General features: G+C 42.2%; 2 protein-coding genes across 2 annotated transcripts in view; both read left to right on the forward strand.

Moving 5' to 3' along the window:
• The window catches only part of LOC139628022 (mucin-5AC-like), a 117,364-nt gene that overhangs the window by 72,019 nt on the left and 20,268 nt on the right, over positions 1 to 25,077 (forward strand). The window lies entirely within an intron of this gene.
• Positions 1 to 25,077, forward strand: part of LOC139627452 (mucin-5AC-like) — a 41,341-nt gene that overhangs the window by 5,166 nt on the left and 11,098 nt on the right. Inside the window, exons 7-34 of the mRNA XM_071488217.1 lie at positions 439 to 649; positions 808 to 933; positions 1,035 to 1,152; positions 3,221 to 3,359; positions 3,469 to 3,579; positions 3,922 to 3,991; positions 4,574 to 4,711; positions 4,907 to 5,071; positions 5,233 to 5,327; positions 5,411 to 5,537; positions 5,991 to 6,246; positions 7,640 to 7,689; positions 7,935 to 8,044; positions 8,161 to 8,312; positions 8,785 to 8,923; positions 9,332 to 9,436; positions 9,995 to 10,171; positions 10,899 to 11,138; positions 11,435 to 11,591; positions 11,779 to 11,907; positions 12,236 to 12,377; positions 14,352 to 14,395; positions 14,496 to 14,954; positions 16,986 to 17,233; positions 18,311 to 18,526; positions 23,535 to 23,548; positions 23,653 to 23,846; positions 24,528 to 24,832. Coding sequence (XP_071344318.1) covers positions 439 to 649; positions 808 to 933; positions 1,035 to 1,152; positions 3,221 to 3,359; positions 3,469 to 3,579; positions 3,922 to 3,991; positions 4,574 to 4,711; positions 4,907 to 5,071; positions 5,233 to 5,327; positions 5,411 to 5,537; positions 5,991 to 6,246; positions 7,640 to 7,689; positions 7,935 to 8,044; positions 8,161 to 8,312; positions 8,785 to 8,923; positions 9,332 to 9,436; positions 9,995 to 10,171; positions 10,899 to 11,138; positions 11,435 to 11,591; positions 11,779 to 11,907; positions 12,236 to 12,377; positions 14,352 to 14,395; positions 14,496 to 14,954; positions 16,986 to 17,233; positions 18,311 to 18,526; positions 23,535 to 23,548; positions 23,653 to 23,846; positions 24,528 to 24,832 — 4,437 coding nt within the window. The remainder of the gene's footprint in view (positions 1 to 438; positions 650 to 807; positions 934 to 1,034; positions 1,153 to 3,220; positions 3,360 to 3,468; positions 3,580 to 3,921; positions 3,992 to 4,573; positions 4,712 to 4,906; positions 5,072 to 5,232; positions 5,328 to 5,410; positions 5,538 to 5,990; positions 6,247 to 7,639; positions 7,690 to 7,934; positions 8,045 to 8,160; positions 8,313 to 8,784; positions 8,924 to 9,331; positions 9,437 to 9,994; positions 10,172 to 10,898; positions 11,139 to 11,434; positions 11,592 to 11,778; positions 11,908 to 12,235; positions 12,378 to 14,351; positions 14,396 to 14,495; positions 14,955 to 16,985; positions 17,234 to 18,310; positions 18,527 to 23,534; positions 23,549 to 23,652; positions 23,847 to 24,527; positions 24,833 to 25,077) is intronic.

Genomic DNA, 25,077 nt, shown 5'->3' on the forward strand with positions numbered 1-25,077 from the left:
GCCCTGAAGACATAACACTGCTCGGTGGCTTTTAATTATGTTGTCAGTTCAGTCAGTGCCCATAATCCAGAGTCTCTCCAGATAACAAGAGATGTGTTTGTCCATTTGTCTGGCAGAGGTGATTAAAAAATCTGAACTCTGTAGGTGGAATATTTGTAACATCACTATCAACACACTCAGTGCAGTGGGGAAGATCCCAGTGAGAACATAATGTAATGACATTACATTTCACCACTGTGAAACTGAAGGCAGAAGTGTTTTCAAAGTAGTAGTTCATCAAATCTAACACACGTTGCACAGCTCTTCTCCAGCTCACCAAACATTATCCTGCCTTCACTTGCATTTTCAAATCATCTTTATATGTAGAGGTTGTTTATCTTTATGACTGTTTGTCTGATTATGTTTTTATTTTTATTTTTTTGTTTGTTCGTTTTTCAGCAATTCTGTGACCAGATTTTCTCCAGTGCTTCATTCAGCAGCTGCCAAAACCTTCTGGATGTGGAATCCTTCAGAAAAGCCTGTACAGTGGATATGTGTAACTCTGAAGCCAATGACAACTCCATTCTCTGCAAAACCATCTCAGAGTTCTCCAGACAGTGTGTCCATGCAGGTGGCAATCCACAACAATGGAGGAATGCAACTTTTTGCTGTAAGGTGCTAATACCTAAAGATGACTAAATGTATATGCAGTTCACATTAATGTTCTAGCTCTGAATTACAGACAGGTCCCAGAGTCATTTGTCTCATCTTTTGCAGAATTGTTTGATTGTCACTGTTAGAGTAACATTAAAGTGTTTGTCTCCACAGACAAGACGTGTCCATACAACATGGAGTTCTTGGAGTGTACCAGTTCATGTCCTGACAGCTGCTCCACCCCTCAGGCCAGCCAGACGTGTGACAACCACTGCCATGATGGCTGCAGCTGCCCTGCTGGTATCTACACAATTTTATACTGTATATGCCGAATGCAGTCCGACCCATGTCCCATACACAGACATTAAACAAGTAAATATAATCTCTCCTCTCCTCTCCAGGAACGATCTTTGATGACATCACTAAAACTGGCTGTATTGCACTGGATCAGTGTCCATGTCTACACAGCAACAAAGTCTACAAATCAGGAGAGACCTACTCATACAACTGCAGATCCTGGTAAGATAAGATAAGATAAGATAAGATCACCTTTATTAGTCCCACAGTGGGGAAATTCACAGTGTTACAGCAGCAAAGTGGCAGTGCAGAGAAAAGGAAGGCTGCAGAAACTGCAATAACAAATATTTAGAACGATAAATAATAACAATATAATAATATACAAAATATATAGATACAAAAAATTACATATTTACAACAACAGTAGCAGCGTTCGTGGGATATGGCACAGATGCGTTAGGTTGTTATGGTGGTGAGTGAGTTGTCAGTTTCTGGTGTGTGTGTGTGGTTACTGAGCACAGTGTTTGTTGTAAAGTCTGACAGCGGCTGGAAGGAAAGACTTGCGGTATCTCTCCGTCACACACCGTGGGTGCAGCAGCCTGTCACTGAAGGAGCTGCTCAGTGCTGTCAGAGTGTCCTGCATGGGGTGGGAGGTGTTCTCAAACAGGGATGATAGCTTCGCCACCATTCTCCTGTCGCCCACTACTTCCAAGATGAGAACTAGTGTGCCTTTAGTGAGGCACCAAATAAAAATAAAAATAAAAATCCTAATCCTATAGGTGCTCTTGAACAAGAATTAGTTTAGATTTTCTCACTGAAGTTTTTTACTTCAACATTTTGTTTACTCAAATGACCAAATATTGATAAGATAAAATTTTTGATAATGACTCAAATACGTGTTCATATCTTTCCAGTTTATTTAATCTTTTATGATGTGTGCATGAAAACAAGACTCATTATCCCAAAAATTTGATTTGTAGCTTGTGTGTGCGATACTAAAAGGGGTGGAGGACTTCATTTAAGGACACAGTTTTGGGATGGGCTAAAGACATTTTTAAAATATGTCACTACAACCGTTTTTATTCTTGTATTAAAATCTGCTCATATTTAGAGTCTGTTCAAATCATTAATATGTCACAATTTCATCTATTTACACAAATACAGTGAATGTTCACTTTAAGATAAACCCACTCATTTTGTTGTACGATCTGTATTCCCACACTTCCTCCATGGTCACTAAAGTTGTGGATACATTTAATGTGGATTCCTCCAAGGTATAATTCATTTTAACAGCCATAAGGGAATAAATACATAAATTGCTTCACAACATTGTGTTCAGTCCTCATCTATATGCCCTCAGAGAATTTTTGAATGTTTGTTTGTTTCTTTTTGTTTGTTTTGTGTCTTGTAAACTATTCAGTAAACTGCAGTTAAATGCATTCACCACATTGTTAGTATATTAATGAGTTTTGGCTGAAACTAGGCCAACTGTCCTCTGGTCTAGGTCTGGACCTGACTGAAACCGCTGTGTAAGGACTAGCGCTTGCAGACTTACTATGCTAAAATATTATTATTATTATTATTATTATTATTATTATTATTATATACAGTCTACTAGGATTCCAGGATTCTTGTCTCCTCTGGTTCCCCATGTTCCAAGAACTGGCTAAGTAAAAGCAAATGAAGGCAAACTTTACTCAGCTGTAGCCCACTCCCTGCTTTTTCCCTTTGTTAATGTGTGTTAAGGGTGTAACAGGGAGAGAGGTGGGTCCTTCCTGGGAACTTGGTGGTAGGTGCAGGTATCAGGCATAGGAGAAACTAAGTATATTGTAGAATTTCCTGTAACATACAGTAAGTCTGTTTATTCCCTGTGTGTTGTTACAATTGAAAAATTGATATAGCCTTATGTTTAGCAGGGAGTGAATATTTTTCTGCCATTAATTTAAAGTTTGCATGAAATAATCTCCATGCTTCCAACATGCAACAGATTGTTGGCTGAGGCTGTTGTCATGGACAGATAATACTAATATGGAAGCGGCATTTCCTCATTTTATACCTTGATATGTTTTATGTGACATAAATTCAAAATAAAGAGAGGATCTATCATTACATATCAGTCTGATCTGCCTGTTTAACCCTCTTCCTCCTTATCAACACGTTCTGACAGCAAACAATGCAGTGAGCCAAGACAAAATATTTTTTCCTTTAATTCAAAACATTGTTGCATAATCATGTTGATATTAATGTAGTAGTGTAACTTACTCATCATTATACATGTGTGTGCTGACAGTTTGTGTGAGAATGGTCGATGGCAGTGTACGGAGGAGAACTGCCCAGGAACCTGCTCTGTGGAGGGAGGAGCTCATGTAAACACCTTTGATGGAAAAGTCTACACCTTCCACGGGGACTGCTCCTACGTTCTGACGAAGGTAGTAGCATGGATTGATCTGCACATCACACAGCATAATGTGATGTCATGAATGTGCTACATGAGATATTTGAGTGTGTCCTAAAGCTGTTTTCCAATGTGTGTTGTAGCAAAGTAATGGCTCCTTATACACTGTGCTGGTGGACCTGGTCAAGTGTGGTCTGGCTGACAGTAGGACCTGCCTCAGAGCTGTAACCCTGGCCTTATACAGCAACTCTGTGGTAAGCTCCAGTCACACATACACATGCGCACGCACACACACACACACACACACACACACACACACACACACACACACACACACACACATTTATTATTCATTATGTAGTCAGAAAACACACAGATGAACAGATCCAGCCCAAATACAGTCTGTTTGGCCAGTGGTATCAGAGTTTTGTGATTGATGGCTTACAGTATCTCATAATATCAGAATTGTCCAATCCTCATCAACACAGTACAGCAAGCACGGTTCAAGCTTCTAACGAGATCCATGAATTATTGGGACATTACTGTTGGATTTATGTTTAATGTTATCTAAAATGTGTCTTTCCACAAACTTACAGGTTGTTAAAGTTCAGGCGCCAGGGCAGGTCTATGTGAATCAGATTCTTTCTCAGCTTCCACTGTTTACACGTGAGTTACTTCAAATCATATCACAGAACACACAGCATGCTATAAAAACAGCTAATTTTGTTTTTTAAAGAGTCAGTTTAGAGTCAATAGCTAGGGATCTAACCCATTTACTCAAGTGCAGAAAGAAATATTAACACATTTAAAGAGTTTTGAATTTTGTATTGATGCCTTAAGGTGGTGCAGTGGTTAGCACTGATTCCTCACAGGAAGATGGTACTAGTTTTGAACTTGCAGGCCAGCTGGCGGGGGTTTCCTCTGGATACACTGCTTCCCCCACAGTCCAAAGTTATGCAGGTTAATTGGCGACTCTAAATTGCCCTTAGGTGTGAATGTGAGTGGTTGTTTGTCTCTGTACATCAGCCTTGTGATAGAAGGATAAGCAGTGTAGCTGATGGATGGGTAGATCAATGTTGTAGATACACAGACCCACATAAAAATCAGAAGACAACAGTGAAAAGCAGAGAAGCTTTAAGCTCAGTATTAAAACAGTTGAGGAGACCCAGAATTAATATGTAAATTCCTTTGACTGATTAATGAAGGTGCTGTAACACAAAGTTTTTCAATATCTTCTGACTACTACAGCGGAGCTGAGTGCCTTCAGGCCATCTTCCTTCTACATCCTCATAAGTACCAAAGTGGGCATACAAGTGATGGTCCAGCTGTCTCCCATCATGCAGGTCTTCATTTCAGCTGACACTTCACTCAAAGGAACCACGTCTGGTATGCCTTCATATTATTGTGTCAGTGTCTCCTCCACATTTTTATTTGTAGCTTAATATTGTTTCATCAGTATTTACAACTGAATCAATCAGTTAAATTCAGAAAAAAAGTACGGCATAAAGTGTCTCAGTTTGTGACACTTCACATGTTAAATTAATGTTTGCATCTGTGTAAATGTGTCATCTGATCCAACAGGTTTATGTGGGAACTTCAATAACAAAATGAGTGATGACTTCAAAGTGATCAGTGGGTTGGTGGAGGGTACCGCCACAGCATTCGCCAACACATGGAAAACCAGAGCCAGCTGCCCCGACATCCAAGCACAGTTTGGACACCCCTGCAGCCAGGGCTTCAGCAAGGGTACAGCTAGACTCTCCTCATGATATGACATCACAGTGTCTTGTCGTGTAATGTTTGTCATGTCATATCACATGAATGCGTATCATATTAATAGAACCATGCCATTTTCAGGCATATGATGTTTTGTAACCACTTAATTTGTGTGTGTTTCTGTGTCTCAGAGAGTTATGCCCAGCATTGGTGCTCCAGACTAACAGATCCCAAGGGAGTGTTTGCTCCTTGCCACTCTGTTGTTAGCCCCAGCACGTACAAAGATGTAAGTCTGCACATATAAAGCTGTAATGACAAATGATCTAAACTACTGTACCCTCGTTAATGTGTCCACGTGTCTCCTCATAGAACTGCATGTATGACAGCTGTAACTGTGAGAAAACCGAGGACTGCATGTGTGCAGCAGTCTCCTCATATGTCTATGCCTGTTCAACGGCAGGAGTCCACCTCAGTAGCTGGAGGGACACCATCTGTGGTGAGCAAAACACAAAGGACCCTTTTGTTTTACTGTGGTAATAGTTTTAAACAAACAGTGGTTCACATGTTCATGTGGAACAACAACAACAACATCAACAGCAGCATATTTAATGAGATTTCATGAAATTATTGCTTTATTGCAGCAGTAAACAATAATAATTTAGTGAGGTAATCATCACAAAACAAAGCACAGTACATACAAAAATGTCTGTATAGTACTGAATTATACCTATCTTGAAACAGGTAGAAACACCATCAAATTACTTGTGTAATCAATCATAATCAAGTGTTATTAGTGGCCATTTAAGACTCGCAGGACTGGATGGACTTTACAACCTCTGATCCTCTGCTGTTGCTTTTCTGCAACAACAAACAAGTTACCTACATGACAAATCTGACTCATCTGGTAGATACACTCCTGCTAGAACTCAAATCTTCTCTCTCCCACTAGGCAAATTCAGTGAATCATGTCCAGCAGAAACAGTGTATGGCTACAACATGACCTGCTGCGGTCGTACCTGCCGGTCCCTGAGCCAGGCTGACTACTCCTGCCGGACCCCCTTTACCGCAGTGGACGGCTGTGGCTGTGCTGAGGGAACCTACATGAATGAGGAGGGGCAGTGTGTGTCCAGTTCAAACTGTCCCTGCTACGATAAAGACACCATTATTCCTGCTGGACAGGCTGTCAGTAAAGATGGCAACACATGGTAAATACAGAGCAGGGCACTAAGGGAACAGTCTACTTTATAGTGAGGAGTAAAGTGAGATCATAGACGGGACTTTTTTTATCCTATTTTAGGGCATTACAGAGCATTTTACACAATGAATTCAGACTTAACTAAAATGGGGAAAAGTAAATAAAAGCTGCATCCCTCTTTTGGAGGTTGCGGTAGACTGCGAGGGCTGAATTGAAATGAGACAGTCTGGCCCACTTTGTGTCGCAGCAACAAAGCGTCGCTCCTGTCGCCTAGCACCTTGACAACACAACTTTTTAAGGCCCTTGGTTTTAACAGTTGTGCTGTTAGCTGTTCAACTGAGCTGAAACCCAATGATTTCATTTCAAAGTGTAATCCTCTGGCTCTCTGTCGGTGTTGTTTGCTGTCATTATTTTCATTATCGGTGCACAGTGAATCTTGGGATAGGTTGGGCCACAATTGATCCACCTGTTGGAGCTTTCGATGTCCAGAAAAAGAAGACTAGATTTAAAGGAGCCTTTGAACTAGGACAGCATAGCCCACCACTGTGATGCAATCAGTCTTCAAATGCAGCCTCTGAAGGATGCAACATTAGCAACATTTGCTGATTTGCACTTTATACAAAGCAGCTGATTTGCAAAGCAAAGTACTGACTAACTTAGCTTGAATTTAAGTTTATCTGGTGTGACTAGAAAGCTAGGAATAGGAGTAACTCACTTGGATTATGTGTGAATTTTCCCAAGTTGGAATAACACTTTTTCCATACAACCAATTCTGCCAACATGTGAATAATGCTCCAGTACAGCAAGAATTTTATCACTAAAGCACCAACTGGTAAAAAAACAAAAACAAAGGGACAGTCAGAGGACAAGCTTTACAGGAGACTTTCCCCCATATAAAAATGAACGTGCAAGCAGCTTATTACGAGCCATAGTTACATTTTATTGACAGGTGATCTATTGTGGGCATGGTAATTATGACGGGTGTGAAGTCGGATGACGTAGCATAAAGACAGACAGGTTAGCAGTGGGAGGTTGGCACGATGGATGGATCCACAAAACCCGGGACTTTCACAGTTGTTATGGCAATGGAGGTCTTCTAACCTTAAGGAAGTACTTCATTTAACCTAAGGCACAATAGGTTTATCCTAAACCTAACCAAACCATGACCGTTCTACAAGCTTTACTGCAGGTTTATTATTGTAACCATGACACCGGAGGTCTGGTGCGTCCACTGCTGTATAGGGCAAGGACACACTACCTATATGGTCATTCAGGTTGAAGGACTTGCTGGGTAAAGGATATTGCAGCCAGTCTGCATCATCACAGTATTTTGTTAGTAGGGATAATGAATTCCATTACCATTAACATCTGTTTTTCCTGTCCCCTTATACTTGTTCTTACAGTGTCTGCAGAAAAGGAGCTCTCAGCTGCTCAGGGGGAACACGGCTGCCATGTAGGTTTCCACATATGAACATACTCAAAACCTTGTAATTCGTGTAACTATAAGCAGTTTAAATGCTATTGCGCTTAACTGCTGCAATCAATTTATGAACGATATAATGAGTATATAATTAGTAAATCTTTAAAAATGCATTCGCCTCCAGATCATGAAGTGTCCAAGATAAAAGAATGACATGACCCCCCATGACCCTTTATAATAGCAATACAGCTCATGTGAATTTGTTATTTATTAACCAGCCTCAGGATCATGCATTGCCCCTATGGTGTACTTCGACTGCTCCACTGCTCAACCTGGGGCCACTGGGACTGAGTGTCAGAAGAGCTGCAGCACTCTGGACATGGCTTGTGTAAGTACAGCTGAGCACACACACAAACACACACTCACAGAGGTCAAGTGTTAAGACATGCACAGGCCCTGTTTGACTCACCCCCTCTATTCACCCTCCACTTTGGTTGGCTACAGATCAGCACAGGCTGCACGTCAGGCTGCATGTGCCCTGATGGCCTGGTGTCAGACGGAGTAGGAGGCTGTATCAGTGAGACCAACTGTCCATGTCTGCACAACGGAAAGGTCTACCAGCCTGGACAGACACTGACTGTGGAATGCAACACCTGGTTTGTACAGTGCTTTACATTAATATCAGTGTAGTATGTACCTGCATGGAAATTTACACACTAAATATGACATTACAGTGAAGCAGGGGAGACATTCTAGTGATGTATATATTTTTAAACTTAAACAAAAAGAAATAAAAGACAAGACATAAGTCAAGACATAACATATAAGAAAATAAACTAAACAGCCAACATCATTTAGATGAAAAAAGAAATGATGCCAGAAGCTCAATACACATTCATTTGAAATGTATAATGTAAATAGATCTATTATGTCTGAAGTGTAGGTACATTGTGTTTTTCATAATGAAACCACTTCTTCATCTTATTTCATGTAATTCTAAAATTTAAAAAACCTTTGCTGATGGTTCCTTGAAAGATACCCCCTCCAAAAAAAACAAAATGCAATTTCATAATTTTTCTTGGCAGGTTTACATGATTGAAAGTTGGTGTCTGGTGTGTGTCTCCCCAGCTACTGCAGTGAAAGGAAGTTCACATGCACCAACAATGTGTGTGACGCTGTTTGTGGGATCTATGGCGAGGGTCATTACGTGACTTTTGACGACAAGAGGTTTGACTTCAGTGGACAGTGTGAATACACACTCCTGCAGGTAAAGTGGCAGTTGAACCGTGGTTAAAGTTGAAATCCTTGAGATGTTAGTCCTGCTCACCATGGCAACAGTAAATGGTCCTTGAGTAACTACTTTCACAGACATACAATGAAGAGGTTTACTGTGTAGCCAAATAAACTGTCAGTTATCTGTTTTCTTCTGATCAAGAACAACCACTGTCTGATTTTATGCTGCACACTGTGTGAACAGCAGGACACAGTAAAGTTGGTTACTTTGCTGAAATGCTACTGATCCTGTGAAAACTCCTATATAGAGAGATATTTACTGAATGTAAATACATTGAATAGCTATTACAAAAAAAATGTCAGCCAGTAATTGTATCAATAGAGGATTGTAACTTTAACAATGATGTCCAGTAACTGGATTGTGTGTTTATGCTTTACTTAGGACTACTGTAGCCAGGGCACTGGAAGCTTCAGAATTATCACTGAGAATGTTCCATGTGGAACCACAGGAACCACCTGCTCCAAGACCATCAAGATCTTCCTGGGGGTAAACAACCCTAACACACTCATACACCCACATGTTCTACCTCAAACACTAGATCTGAATATCAAAATAATAGTGATGATAACACATTAAGGTTAGGCAAGGATTATGATCAAATGATAATCACTGAGACTTGGACCAGTTATTAATTTATGATTGATAAACCTCACGGCGAAATAAAGTGAAACTAAACCAAAACTTCACTATATCTGCTACCTTATTCTGAGACCAACAATAACGATAGAATTTCATTCATCATGTCATGCTATGATGCCAATGCCCATAATATAGCAAATATATCCTGGACATGTGCAGCGTGAGTAAACATTCACATTCAGTGACACTACTAGTGAAATTCAGCCTTCATATTGCCATGTAGTCAATTTGTATCAATGGTGAAGCAATGGTGGGAGTTCCCATTCACGCTACAGCGTTTAACTTTTCAGGTGAAAACTAAAGAAAAAAAAAAAGAAATTATTTATACACCAAGTGATTACTTTTTCCACCTCACTTAACTGGTGCTGTAATAACTGCATGTTCATTTCATGTTGATACCAACAGGATAATGAATTCCAGCTTAAAGATGAGACCTTCCAGCTGGTAAAGGGCAGCAGCCAAGTGTTGCCTTCTCAGGTGCACAAGATGGGTATTTACCTGGTGGTAACGATCAAGCCAGGACTTGTGCTCATGTGGGACCAGAGGACCAGTCTTTTCATTAAACTCAGCCCAGAGTTCCAGGTAACAATCAATTCTGCATATCTCGATTGTGATAGCTTTCACAGAAGATTTAGTTATTGGTTAAATCAGTTGTTTTCAGTCCTATTGCCAGAATAATGATAAACTTCACACACACATCAGGACATTTTGTTTGACAAATCCACTTGTGTTAGTCAGTATTTTTGATTGAGCAATGTCACCGAATTGTCACCGAACTCAACAACCCCACTGAGCTTTTCAGCCTTTTTTGGCTCATTATTTTGGTTTACAGTCTGGTTGAGTGTCAGACATTCTCATCAGTTAATCCTCAGAGCAGGATGTTTTTTCTAGACAAAAGAGCTGACAGGAGAATACATTTGAGACATGACAAAATATTTTACTGCTTGGTCACACACAGCATACCCCACAGCAAAGCAATTTTACAAGTTGGGACTATGATGGCGGTTGTTTTGATGTTTTCCTGGCACTTAGGGAAAACTTCATCTTAAATAATATTTGTTATGTTATTTGCAGTTTGCAATTTGTAATCAGCAGCTCTTTTTTGTAAACATGCCAATTATAAAGTTGTATGTGACAAAGGGCACAGTTGCCATGGGTTGGTGAATATTACACACAACAGTGTTAGCACTTTATTAGGTTCAAACTAAAATGAAAATGCCAAACCTAAAGGACATTCAGTGGAAAAAAAAGGTGCCTTACTGTGTATCAGTCCTATCATACAGCAGTAAATTCTGTTCCTCCTTCTCAGGGTAAAGTCTGCGGTCTGTGTGGAAACTATGATGGTAACAGTAAGAATGACTTCACCACACGCTCCCAGGAGACAGTGGCAGATGTGGTAGAATTTGGTAACAGTTGGAGGGTTTCATCCAGCTGCCCCAGCGCCGAACTGATCAGTGATCCCTGTGCCTCCAACCGCTACCGTGCAGCCTGGTCCCAGAAACAGTGTAGCATCATCACTAGTGTCACCTTCCAAATCTGTCACTCACAGGTAACTATGGTGATAACAAACATTGTCACATATATACACATATAGAAGTATTACCCCTTCACTGTCATGGGAAGAGAGCAAGATATCTTAATAACAACTTGTCTGACTGTCAAGTATTTGGTCTGGTTATTATCTGGTGATTCCTTATGATTTTGGTGAGCCCTGACTTTCTGGCACCACCTTCACCCCAATATTTCTACTGGTGGCAACTGCTTCCAGTGACACTGCTGCTGCTACCACTACTAACATTTTTGTTACTCTCAGCCTTTTTAACAACACATTATTGTTTATTCAAGGTTGACCCTGGTCCATACTTTGATTCTTGTGTGAGAGACTCTTGCGCTTGTGACACTGGTGGGGACTGTGAGTGTCTCTGCATTGCTGTGGCTGCCTATGCCAAAGCTTGTAATGAAGCTGGGGCCTGCGTTAAATGGCGAACTCCAAAGCTGTGCCGTAAGTTTGTCCACCATCACACCGGGACCATCTGAGTGACAGGGTTTGAGAATGTAGGGGCACTCTTGCTTGCTAAAAACAAAACCAGGAATTGTACCTTTATCCACAAGGTTTGAATTTATTTGTCTAATTAAGTGACACCCCGACTTTTTAACAGCACCTAACAAGTGTTTATTTTGTCTCGTAGCTGTTTTCTGTGACTACTATAACTCACCCGGGGGTTGTGAGTGGCACTATAAGCCTTGTGGAGCTGACTGCATGAAGACATGTAGAAATCCATCAGGAAACTGTTCCAACCTCATTACCTCCCTGGAAGGTACATTAGACAGATTATTTGCCATAAATATCAACCCAACAGTTCTTGTTTAGGTTTGTTTTTACCCTAAGAATGGGAACTATTTTTCTGAAATGCTGAAAGGACTCTTTGGTGGGGCAGAAGGTAGAGAAGGTCACTGATCATTGGATTGGTGGTTTACTAATGGTACTAATGGTACCATTAATGTGTGTTAATGGTTGAGAGAGGGACAAATACCACTCAGTCCTGCAGCAGTTCAGGTTCAAATTGTAAAGTGCTTTGGATAAAAGTGCTATATGAAGCATTTTTTTCATTTTGCTATACTCATATTGTCATAATGGTTTTGCAGGCTGCTATCCTCAATGTCCCCCAACTCAGCCCTACTTTGATGAAGACACCATGAAGTGTGTGAACCAGTGTGGCTGCTATGATGACAAAGGCACTCATTACAGCATCGGACAGAATATTCCTTCAAAGAACTGTTACACTTGGTATGTCTCCTGCAGTTGATATGATTCATCTTAGAACTTAGCACACAGTCGGAAATGATGCATGCAACATTTGGACACTTGTACTTGTGATGTAAAATAACTGAACATATAATATTTCTTTTTTTTGACTGATTGTGACCTTACTTTGATCAATGAGTATAAGTGTTTAACCACAGTAGCATTTGCAAACATGGCACAGACCCTAGCCCAGCAGTAAGAAAGACCGGAGATGATTATAGCTGTAATGAGAAAGGCAATGGTGGGTGTGCAAGAGGCTGTTATCTTATTTCAAAAAGATGTGACTGCCCATACATAAACTGTTTGAGATTGGTTGGCAAGGTAGACTGTGTATGTGGCGATAGATGAGCCAAAAGAGAAAATTGATGGTCAGGAACATTGTGAAAAGGAAGGCTTACAGCAGCACACAGATGGGACCAGTGGCATACCATTGTTCCTGATCTGCTCTGCCATTTCATGAATTACATATCATGATGGACAATGGCCATTTGCAATGGTAAAGATTGCAGAGTCTGAGTCATCCACCCAAACACAAAGGTGACACCAAGAAACTAGACACGTGCAGTTATTTTTGACATTGGTGCCTTAAGGCCAGAGAAAACTGAAGATAAGTTGAAGATAAGTAGATTTCTCAATGTCTCTAAAGTGGAAAGGACTCCAGCAACCACAATGCATTGTGCACAGTGCCTGTCAGACTGCGCTTGGACCTTGTTAAGTCCAACAAGACTTCAGAGATAACAGCTAGGTATTTGTTGACAATTTTGTGAAAAATAGATAAAGTCGCATTCACAAGCACAGCTGTTTGTTCTCTTGCTGTTTTCAACAGCTGTTATAACTGCAAGCAGCCACTGAGCTGTTCAACAAATGGTCACCCATTAAAATAGGCACAAGTAAATCATTTAAGAAATATTCTGTTCCATTTTGAACAGTTGTCAGTGTCTCATATATATTGTGAATCATCCTGTTCTGGCTCTTGGTTGAAATAGAAATATTCTTTATGTCTAATGCATAATTTTAGAAACACCTCCCCAAAATTAAACCTGGAACTGGCAGTGAGTCAGTGGAGCACCACTGTATTTGGCCCCATTCCTGGATGCCGAATGAAAGAAACCTGATTACAATTTGTTCTTTATTTACAGTGACAAATTACTGTAGGTTTACAGGATCAATTCACAAAAGACTTTAAAGGCTCTAGTTTGATTTTTTCGATGGTAAATTTAGGGCATGTCCAAATCACTTTTGCTATTTTAACAGTGGAAAAAAGAGTTGCTGCGTGGGTCAAAAGGGTTGCACTTAATCTCTTAATTATTCATGGGAGTGTTTTGGGTGTAATGTGCACCACCAATCAGAGCTCCATCTTTCATTCCCTTTAAAAGCCAGCAGTGCTTACTCTGTGAGGCATTGCTATAACAATGGCAGAGTGTTTCACACAGAAATAGATTCTATTTATGGGGAGTTGATAACATTTTTTGACTGACCAGTGGTGAGCACAATCCCAGCACATTCATGTAGCAGCTGTGTGTGTCTGTGAGGGGCAAGGAGGGGCTGAGTGAATCAATGCAATGCACACAGCTCTACAAAGGAGCAAAAGCAGAAATGTCAGTTAGTCTCTTTTGTTAGTTTATAGGATGTGTGAATAAACCCTCAGTTCATTATGAAACTAGACAAATTTAGGTGATGACTGGGAAGCACAGTGGCAGATTTACCAGGTAGTAGAAAAAAAATGCTTCTCATGCTTCATGGATGTCCAAGACACATCCATGAAGCATGGCAACGTTGTGAAACACACAATGTGCCAAAAAGAGTGCTCCAAGCTTCTGTGTCCTGGATTGTAATGTTCCACTTGACTTATTCAAACACCGGAAACGCATTGTCAGCACACTCTAAATGTGTGCAACAGGTACATTGTGTGCCAAAATACCAATTAAATGACCACAATTTCTTTCTATTTTAAAGCTCCTGTACAATTGTTGGAATATCGTGCAGCTACAATGTGAACTGTAAGTACACTTATTTATTTAAACATACAAACATTTATTTATATTTACATGTATATCTGTATATGGGTGAAATTAAGAATATGAAACTCTTGTCTTGCAGCTTGCACATGCTACATTGATGGAAAGATCTACAAATATGGGGAAACCATTTATGACACCACAGATGGGATTGGAAATTGCATAACAGCTCAGTGTGGAGCCAATGGGACTATAACAAGGAGCATGCACCCGTGCTTATCTACCACCACACCAGGGCCTACATCAACCCCCTTTACTTTCAGCACAGTTGTTGAAACTACAACTTCAGTACCAATAATCACGACAACAAGCCAAGAAACAACATTTATAACATCAGCACCATCTGTTAGTGCCACTACCACAAAAGCAACTTTAACCACAACGAAGGGAACAACAGTCAAACCAGTCCAAACAACAACATCAAAAGAAACAACAAGTGTTGAGACAACAAAACCACCTACAGTCACCACCGGCCCACTGACCACCTCCACGACAGCTGTTGTTGAAACTACAACCTCAGTGCCTGGTGTCACAACAACAAGTGCAGAAACCACAGTTGTGACTTCAAAACCATCTGTTAGTACCACCACCACTAAAACACCTTTAACCACAACTAAGGGAACAACAGCCAAACAAGTCCAAACAACAACATCAAAAGAAACAACAATTAGTGTTGAGACAACAAAACCACCTACAGTCACCACCGGCCCAGTGACCATTTCCACGACAGCTGTTGTTGAAACTACAACCTCAGTGCCTGGTGTCACAACAACAAGTGCAGAAACCACAGTTGTGACATCAAAACCATCTGTTAGTACCACCACCACTAAAGCACCTTTAACAACAACTAAGGGAACAACACCCAAACCAGCAGAAACAACATCATCAGAAGAAACAACAATTAGTGTTGAGACAACAAAACCACCTACAGTCACCACCGGCCCGGTGACCACCTCCACGACAGCTGTTGTTGAAACTACAACCTCAGTGCCTGGTGTCACAACAACAAGTGCAGAAACCACAGTTGTGACTTCAAAACCATCTGTTAGTACCACCACCACTAAAACACCTTTAACCACAACTAAGGGAACAACACCCAAAGCAGTTCAAACAACAACATCAGAAGAAACAACAATTAGTGTTGAGACAACAAAACCACCTACAGTCACCACCGGCCCACTGACCACCTCCACGACAGCTGTTGTTGAAACTACAACCTCAGTGCCTGGTGTCACAACAACAAGTGCAGAAACCACAGTTGTGACATCAAAACCATCTGTTAGTACCACCACCACTAAAGCACCTTTAACAACAACTAAGGGAACAACAACCAAACCAGCAGAAACAACATCATCAGAAGAAACAACAATTAGTGTTGAGACAACAAAACCACCTACAGTCACCACCGGCCCACTGACCACCTCCACGACAGCTGTTGTTGAAACTACAACCTCAGTGCCTGGTGTCACAGCAACAAGTGCAGAAACCACAGTTGTGACATCAAAACCATCTGTTAGTACCACCACCACTAAAGCACCTTTAACCACAACTAAGGGAACAACACCCAAAGCAGTTCAAACAACAACATCAGAAGAAACAACAATTAGTGTTGAGACAACAAAACCACCTACAGTCACCACCGGCCCAGTGACCATTTCCACGACAGCTGTTGTTGAAACTACAACCTCAGTGCCTGGTGTCACAACAACAAGTGCAGAAACCACAGTTGTGACTTCAAAACCATCTGTTAGTACCACCACCACTAAAGCACCTTTAACAACAACTAAGGGAACAACAACCAAACCAGCAGAAACAACGTCATCAGAAGAAACAACAATTAGTGCTGAGACAACAAAACCACCTACAGTCACCACCGGCCCACTGACCACCTCCACGACAGCTGTTGTTGAAACTACAACCTCAGTGCCTGGTGTCACAACAACAAGTGCAGAAACCACAGTTGTGACTTCAAAGCCATCTGTTAGTACCACCACCACTAAAGCACCTTTAACAACAACTAAGGGAACAACACCCAAAGCAGTTCAAACAACAACATCAGAAGAAACAACAATTAGTGTTGAGACAACAAAACCACCTACAGTCACCACCGGCCCGGTGACCACCTCCACGACAGCTGTGGTTGAAACTACAACCTCAGTGCCTGGTGTCACAACAACAAGTGCAGAAACCACAGTTGTGACTTCAAAACCATCTGTTAGTACCACCACCACTAAAGCACCTTTAACCACAACTAAGGGAACAACACCCAAAGCAGTTCAAACAACAACATCAGAAGAAACAACAATTAGTGTTGAGACAACAAAACCACCTACAGTCACCACCGGCCCAGTGACCATTTCCACGACAGCTGTTGTTGAAACTACAACTTCTGTGCCTGGTGTCACAACAACAAGCTCAGAAACAACAGTTGTAACATCAAAACCATCTGTTAGTACCACCACCACTAAATCACCTTTAACAACAACTAAGGGAACAACACCCAAAGCAGTTCAAACAACAACATCATCAGAAGAAACAACAATTAGTGTTGAGACAACAAAACCACCTACAGTCACCACCGGCCCGGTGACCACCTCCACGACAGCTGTTGTTGAAACTACAACCTCAGTGCCTGGTGTCACAACAACAAGTGCAGAAACCACAGTTGTGACATCAAAACCATCTGTTAGTACCACCACCACTAAAGCACCTTTAACAACAACTAAGGGAACGACAACCAAACCAGCAGAAACAACATCATCAGAAGAAACAACAATTAGTGTTGAGACAACAAAACCACCTACAGTCACCACCGGCCCGGTGACCACCTCCACGACAGCTGTTGTTGAAACTACAACTTCTGTGCCTGGTGTCACAACAACAAGCTCAGAAACAACAGTTGTAACATCAAAACCATCTGTTAGTACCACCACCACTAAAGCACCTTTAACAACAACTAAGGGAACAACAACCAAACCAGCAGAAACAACAACATCAGAAGAAACAACAATTAGTGTTGAGACAACAAAACCACCTACAGTCACCACCGGCCCGGTGACCACCTCCACGACAGCTGTTGTTGAAACTACAACCTCAGTGCCTGGTGTCACAACAACAAGTGCAGAAACCACAGTTGTGACATCAAAACCATCTGTTAGTACCACCACCACTAAAGCACCTTTAACAACAACTAAGGGAACAACAACCAAACCAGCAGAAACAACATCATCAGAAGAAACAACAATTAGTGTTGAGACAACAAAACCACCTACAGTCACCACCGGCCCAGTGACCATTTCCACGACAGCTGTGGTTGAAACTACAACCTCAGTGCCTGGTGTCACAACAACAAGTGCAGAAACCACAGTTGTGACTTCAAAACCATCTGTTAGTACCACCACCACTAAAGCACCTTTAACCACAACTAAGGGAACAACACCCAAAGCAGTTCAAACAACAACATCAGAAGAAACAACAATTAGTGTTGAGACAACAAAACCACCTACAGTCACCACCGGCCCACTGACCATTTCCACGACAGCTGTTGTTGAAACTACAACCTCAGTGCCTGGTGTCACAACAACAAGTGCAGAAACAACAGTTGTGACATCAAAACCATCTGTTAGTACCACCACCACTAAAGCACCTTTAACAACAACTAAGGGAACAACACCCAAACCAGCAGAAACAACGTCATCAGAAGAAACAACAATTAGTGCTGAGACAACAAAACCACCTACAGTCACCACCGGCCCACTGACCACCTCCACGACAGCTGTTGTTGAAACTACAACCTCAGTGCCTGGTGTCACAACAACAAGTGCAGAAACCACAGTTGTGACATCAAAACCATCTGTTAGTACCACCACCACTAAAGCACCTTTAACAACAACTAAGGGAACGACAACCAAACCAGCAGAAACAACATCATCAGAAGAAACAACAATTAGTGTTGAGACAACAAAACCACCTACAGTCACCACCGGCCCGGTGACCACCTCCACGACAGCTGTTGTTGAAACTACAACTTCTGTGCCTGGTGTCACAACAACAAGCTCAGAAACAACAGTTGTAACATCAAAACCATCTGTTAGTACCACCACCACAAAAGCACCTTTAACAACAACTAAGGGAACAACAACCAAACCAGCAGAAACAACATCATCAGAAGAAACAACAATTAGTGTTGAGACAACAAAACCACCTACAGTCACCACCGGCCCACTGACCATTTCCACGACAGCTGTTGTTGAAACTACAACCTCAGTGCCTGGTGTCACAACAACAAGTGCAGAAACCACAGTTGTGACATCAAAACCATCTGTTAGTACCACCACCACTAAAGCACCTTTAACAACAACTAAGGGAACAACAACCAAACCAGCAGAAACAACGTCATCAGAAGAAACAACAATTAGTGCTGAGACAACAAAACCACATACAGTCACCACCGGCCCGGTGACCACCTCCACGACAGCTGTTGTTGAAACTACAACCTCAGTGCCTGGTGTCACAACAACAAGTGCAGAAACCACAGTTGTGACTTCAAAGCCATCTGTTAGTACCACCACCACTAAAGCACCTTTAACAACAACTAAGGGAACAACACCCAAAGCAGTTCAAACAACAACATCAGAAGAAACAACAATTAGTGTTGAGACAACAAAACCACCTACAGTCACCACCGGCCCACTGACCACCTCCACGACAGCTGTTGTTGAAACTACAACCTCAGTGCCTGGTGTCACAACAACAAGTGCAGAAACCACAGTTGTGACATCAAAACCATCTGTTAGTACCACCACCACTAAAGCACCTTTAACAACAACTAAGGGAATGACAACCAAACCAGCAGAAACAACGTCATCAGAAGAAACAACAATTAGTGTTGAGACAACAAAACCACCTACAGTCACCACCGGCCCGGTGACCACCTCCACGACAGCTGTTGTTGAAACTACAACCTCAGTGCCTGGTGTCACAACAACAAGTGCAGAAACCACAGTTGTGACTTCAAAACCATCTGTTAGTACCACCACCACTAAAGCACCTTTAACCACAACTAAGGGAACAACACCCAAAGCAGTTCAAACAACAACATCAGAAGAAACAACAATTAGTGTTGAGACAACAAAACCACCTACAGTCACCACCGGCCCAGTGACCATTTCCACGACAGCTGTTGTTGAAACTACAACTTCTGTGCCTGGTGTCACAACAACAAGCTCAGAAACAACAGTTGTAACATCAAAACCATCTGTTAGTACCACCACCACTAAATCACCTTTAACAACAACTAAGGGAACAACAACCAAACCAGCAGAAACAACATCATCAGAAGAAACAACAATTAGTGTTGAGACAACAAAACCACCTACAGTCACCACCGGCCCGGTGACCACCTCCACGACAGCTGTTGTTGAAACTACAACCTCAGTGCCTGGTGTCACAACAACAAGTGCAGAAACCACAGTTGTGACTTCAAAACCATCTGTTAGTACCACCACCACTAAAGCACCTTTAACAACAACTAAGGGAACAACACCCAAAGCAGTTCAAACAACAACATCAGAAGAAACAACAATTAGTGTTGAGACAACAAAACCACCTACAGTCACCACCGGCCCAGTGACCATTTCCACGACAGCTGTTGTTGAAACTACAACCTCAGTGCCTGGTGTCACAACAACAAGTGCAGAAACCACAGTTGTGACTTCAAAACCATCTGTTAGTACCACCACCACAAAAGCACCTTTAACAACAACTAAGGGAACAACAACCAAACCAGCAGAAACAACATCATCAGAAGAAACAACAATTAGTGTTGAGACAACAAAACCACCTACAGTCACCACCGGCCCGGTGACCACCTCCACGACAGCTGTTGTTGAAACTACAACCTCAGTGCCTGGTGTCACAACAACAAGTGCAGAAACCACAGTTGTGACATCAAAACCATCTGTTAGTACCACCACCACTAAAGCACCTTTAACAACAACTAAGGGAACGACAACCAAACCAGCAGAAACAACATCATCAGAAGAAACAACAATTAGTGTTGAGACAACAAAACCACCTACAGTCACCACCGGCCTGGTGACCACCTCCACGACAGCTGTTGTTGAAACTACAACCTCAGTGCCTGGTGTCACAACAACAAGTGCAGAAACCACAGTTGTGACTTCAAAACCATCTGTTAGTACCACCACCACTAAAGCACCTTTAACCACAACTAAGGGAACAACACCCAAAGCAGTTCAAACAACAACATCAGAAGAAACAACAATTAGTGTTGAGACAACAAAACCACCTACAGTCACCACCGGCCCACTGACCATTTCCACGACAGCTGTTGTTGAAACTACAACCTCAGTGCCTGGTGTCACAACAAGTGCAGAAACCACAGTTGTGACATCAAAACCATCTGTTAGTACCACCACCACTAAAGCACCTTTAACAACAACTAAGGGAACAACAACCAAACCAGCAGAAACAACGTCATCAGAAGAAACAACAATTAGTGTTGAGACAACAAAACCACCTACAGTCACCACCGGCCCGGTGACCACCTCCACGACAGCTGTTGTTGAAACTACAACCTCAGTGCCTGGTGTCACAACAACAAGTGCAGAAACCACAGTTGTGACTTCAAAACCATCTGTTAGTACCACCACCACTAAAGCACCTTTAACCACAACTAAGGGAACAACACCCAAAGCAGTTCAAACAACAACATCAGAAGAAACAACAATTAGTGTTGAGACAACAAAACCACCTACAGTCACCACCGGCCCAGTGACCATTTCCACGACAGCTGTTGTTGAAACTACAACTTCTGTGCCTGGTGTCACAACAACAAGCTCAGAAACAACAGTTGTAACATCAAAACCATCTGTTAGTACCACCACCACTAAATCACCTTTAACAACAACTAAGGGAACAACAACCAAACCAGCAGAAACAACATCATCAGAAGAAACAACAATTAGTGTTGAGACAACAAAACCACCTACAGTCACCACCGGCCCGGTGACCACCTCCACGACAGCTGTTGTTGAAACTACAACCTCAGTGCCTGGTGTCACAACAACAAGTGCAGAAACCACAGTTGTGACTTCAAAACCATCTGTTAGTACCACCACCACTAAAGCACCTTTAACCACAACTAAGGGAACAACACCCAAAGCAGTTCAAACAACAACATCAGAAGAAACAACAATTAGTGTTGAGACAACAAAACCACCTACAGTCACCACCGGCCCAGTGACCATTTCCACGACAGCTGTTGTTGAAACTACAACCTCAGTGCCTGGTGTCACAACAACAAGTGCAGAAACCACAGTTGTGACTTCAAAACCATCTGTTAGTACCACCACCACAAAAGCACCTTTAACAACAACTAAGGGAACGACAACCAAACCAGCAGAAACAACATCATCAGAAGAAACAACAATTAGTGTTGAGACAACAAAACCACCTACAGTCACCACCGGCCCGGTGACCACCTCCACGACAGCTGTTGTTGAAACTACAACCTCAGTGCCTGGTGTCACAACAACAAGTGCAGAAACCACAGTTGTGACATCAAAACCATCTGTTAGTACCACCACCACTAAAGCACCTTTAACAACAACTAAGGGAACGACAACCAAACCAGCAGAAACAACATCATCAGAAGAAACAACAATTAGTGTTGAGACAACAAAACCACCTACAGTCACTTCCGGCCCAGTGACCATTTCCACGACAGCTGTGGTTGAAACTACAACCTCAGTGCCTGGTGTCACAACAACAAGTGCAGAAACCACAGTTGTGACATCAAAACCATCTGTTAGTACCACCACCACTAAAGCACCTTTAACCACAACTAAGGGAACAACACCCAAAGCAGTTCAAACAACAACATCAGAAGAAACAACAATTAGTGTTGAGACAACAAAACCACCTACAGTCACCACCGGCCCAGTGACCATTTCCACGACAGCTGTTGTTGAAACTACAACCTCAGTGCCTGGTGTCACAACAACAAGTGCAGAAACCACAGTTGTGACTTCAAAACCATCTGTTAGTACCACCACCACTAAAGCACCTTTAACAACAACTAAGGGAACGACAACCAAACCAGCAGAAACAACATCATCAGAAGAAACAACAATTAGTGTTGAGACAACAAAACCACCTACAGTCACCACCGGCCTGCTGACCACCTCCACGACAGCTGTTGTTGAAACTACAACCTCAGTGCCTGGTGTCACAACAACAAGTGCAGAAACCACAGTTGTGACTTCAAAACCATCTGTTAGTACCACCACCACTAAAGCACCTTTAACCACAACTAAGGGAACAACACCCAAAGCAGTTCAAACAACAACATCAGAAGAAACAACAATTAGTGTTGAGACAACAAAACCACCTACAGTCACCACCGGCCCACTGACCATTTCCACGACAGCTGTTGTTGAAACTACAACCTCAGTGCCTGGTGTCACAACAACAAGTGCAGAAACCACAGTTGTGACATCAAAACCATCTGTTAGTACCACCACCACTAAAGCACCTTTAACAACAACTAAGGGAACAACAACCAAACCAGCAGAAACAACGTCATCAGAAGAAACAACAATTAGTGTTGAGACAACAAAACCACCTACAGTCACCACCGGCCCGGTGACCACCTCCACGACAGCTGTTGTTGAAACTACAACCTCAGTGCCTGGTGTCACAACAACAAGTGCAGAAACCACAGTTGTGACTTCAAAACCATCTGTTAGTACCACCACCACTAAAGCACCTTTAACCACAACTAAGGGAACAACACCCAAAGCAGTTCAAACAACAACATCAGAAGAAACAACAATTAGTGTTGAGACAACAAAACCACCTACAGTCACCACCGGCCCAGTGACCATTTCCACGACAGCTGTTGTTGAAACTACAACTTCTGTGCCTGGTGTCACAACAACAAGCTCAGAAACAACAGTTGTAACATCAAAACCATCTGTTAGTACCACCACCACTAAATCACCTTTAACAACAACTAAGGGAACAACAACCAAACCAGCAGAAACAACATCATCAGAAGAAACAACAATTAGTGTTGAGACAACAAAACCACCTACAGTCACCACCGGCCCGGTGACCACCTCCACGACAGCTGTTGTTGAAACTACAACCTCAGTGCCTGGTGTCACAACAACAAGTGCAGAAACCACAGTTGTGACTTCAAAACCATCTGTTAGTACCACCACCACTAAAGCACCTTTAACCACAACTAAGGGAACAACACCCAAAGCAGTTCAAACAACAACATCAGAAGAAACAACAATTAGTGTTGAGACAACAAAACCACCTACAGTCACCACCGGCCCAGTGACCATTTCCACGACAGCTGTTGTTGAAACTACAACCTCAGTGCCTGGTGTCACAACAACAAGTGCAGAAACCACAGTTGTGACTTCAAAACCATCTGTTAGTACCACCACCACTAAAGCACCTTTAACAACAACTAAGGGAACGACAACCAAACCAGCAGAAACAACATCATCAGAAGAAACAACAATTAGTGTTGATATAACAAAACCACCTACAGTCACCACCGGCCCGGTGACCACCTCCACGACAGCTGTTGTTGAAACTACAACCTCAGTGCCTGGTGTCACAACAACAAGTGCAGAAACCACAGTTGTGACATCAAAACCATCTGTTAGTACCACCACCACTAAAGCACCTTTAACAACAACTAAGGGAACAACAACCAAACCAGCAGAAACAACATCATCAGAAGAAACAACAATTAGTGTTGAGACAACAAAACCACCTACAGTCACTTCCGGCCCAGTGACCATTTCCACGACAGCTGTGGTTGAAACTACAACCTCAGTGCCTGGTGTCACAACAACAAGTGCAGAAACCACAGTTGTGACATCAAAACCATCTGTTAGTACCACCACCACTAAAGCACCTTTAACCACAACTAAGGGAACAACACCCAAAGCAGTTCAAACAACAACATCAGAAGAAACAACAATTAGTGTTGAGACAACAAAACCACCTACAGTCACCACCGGCCCAGTGACCATTTCCACGACAGCTGTTGTTGAAACTACAACCTCAGTGCCTGGTGTCACAACAACAAGTGCAGAAACCACAGTTGTGACTTCAAAACCATCTGTTAGTACCACCACCACTAAAGCACCTTTAACAACAACTAAGGGAACGACAACCAAACCAGCAGAAACAACATCATCAGAAGAAACAACAATTAGTGTTGAGACAACAAAACCACCTACAGTCACCACCGGCCCGGTGACCACCTCCACGACAGCTGTTGTTGAAACTACAACTTCTGTGCCTGGTGTCACAACAACAAGCTCAGAAACAACAGTTGTAACATCAAAACCATCTGTTAGTACCACCACCACTAAAGCACCTTTAACAACAACTAAGGGAACAACAACCAAACCAGCAGAAACAACATCATCAGAAGAAACAACAATTAGTGTTGAGACAACAAAACCACCTACAGTCACCACCGGCCCGGTGACCACCTCCACGACAGCTGTTGTTGAAACTACAACCTCAGTGCCTGGTGTCACAACAACAAGTGCAGAAACCACAGTTGTGACTTCAAAACCATCTGTTAGTACCACCACCACTAAAGCACC

This window comes from Trachinotus anak, unplaced genomic scaffold (assembly GCF_046630095.1).
Source record: "Trachinotus anak isolate AG129_WGS33_773 ecotype Australia unplaced genomic scaffold, CSIRO_AGI_Tana_v1 ptg000011l, whole genome shotgun sequence".
NCBI classification, from domain to species: domain Eukaryota; kingdom Metazoa; phylum Chordata; class Actinopteri; order Carangiformes; family Carangidae; genus Trachinotus; species Trachinotus anak.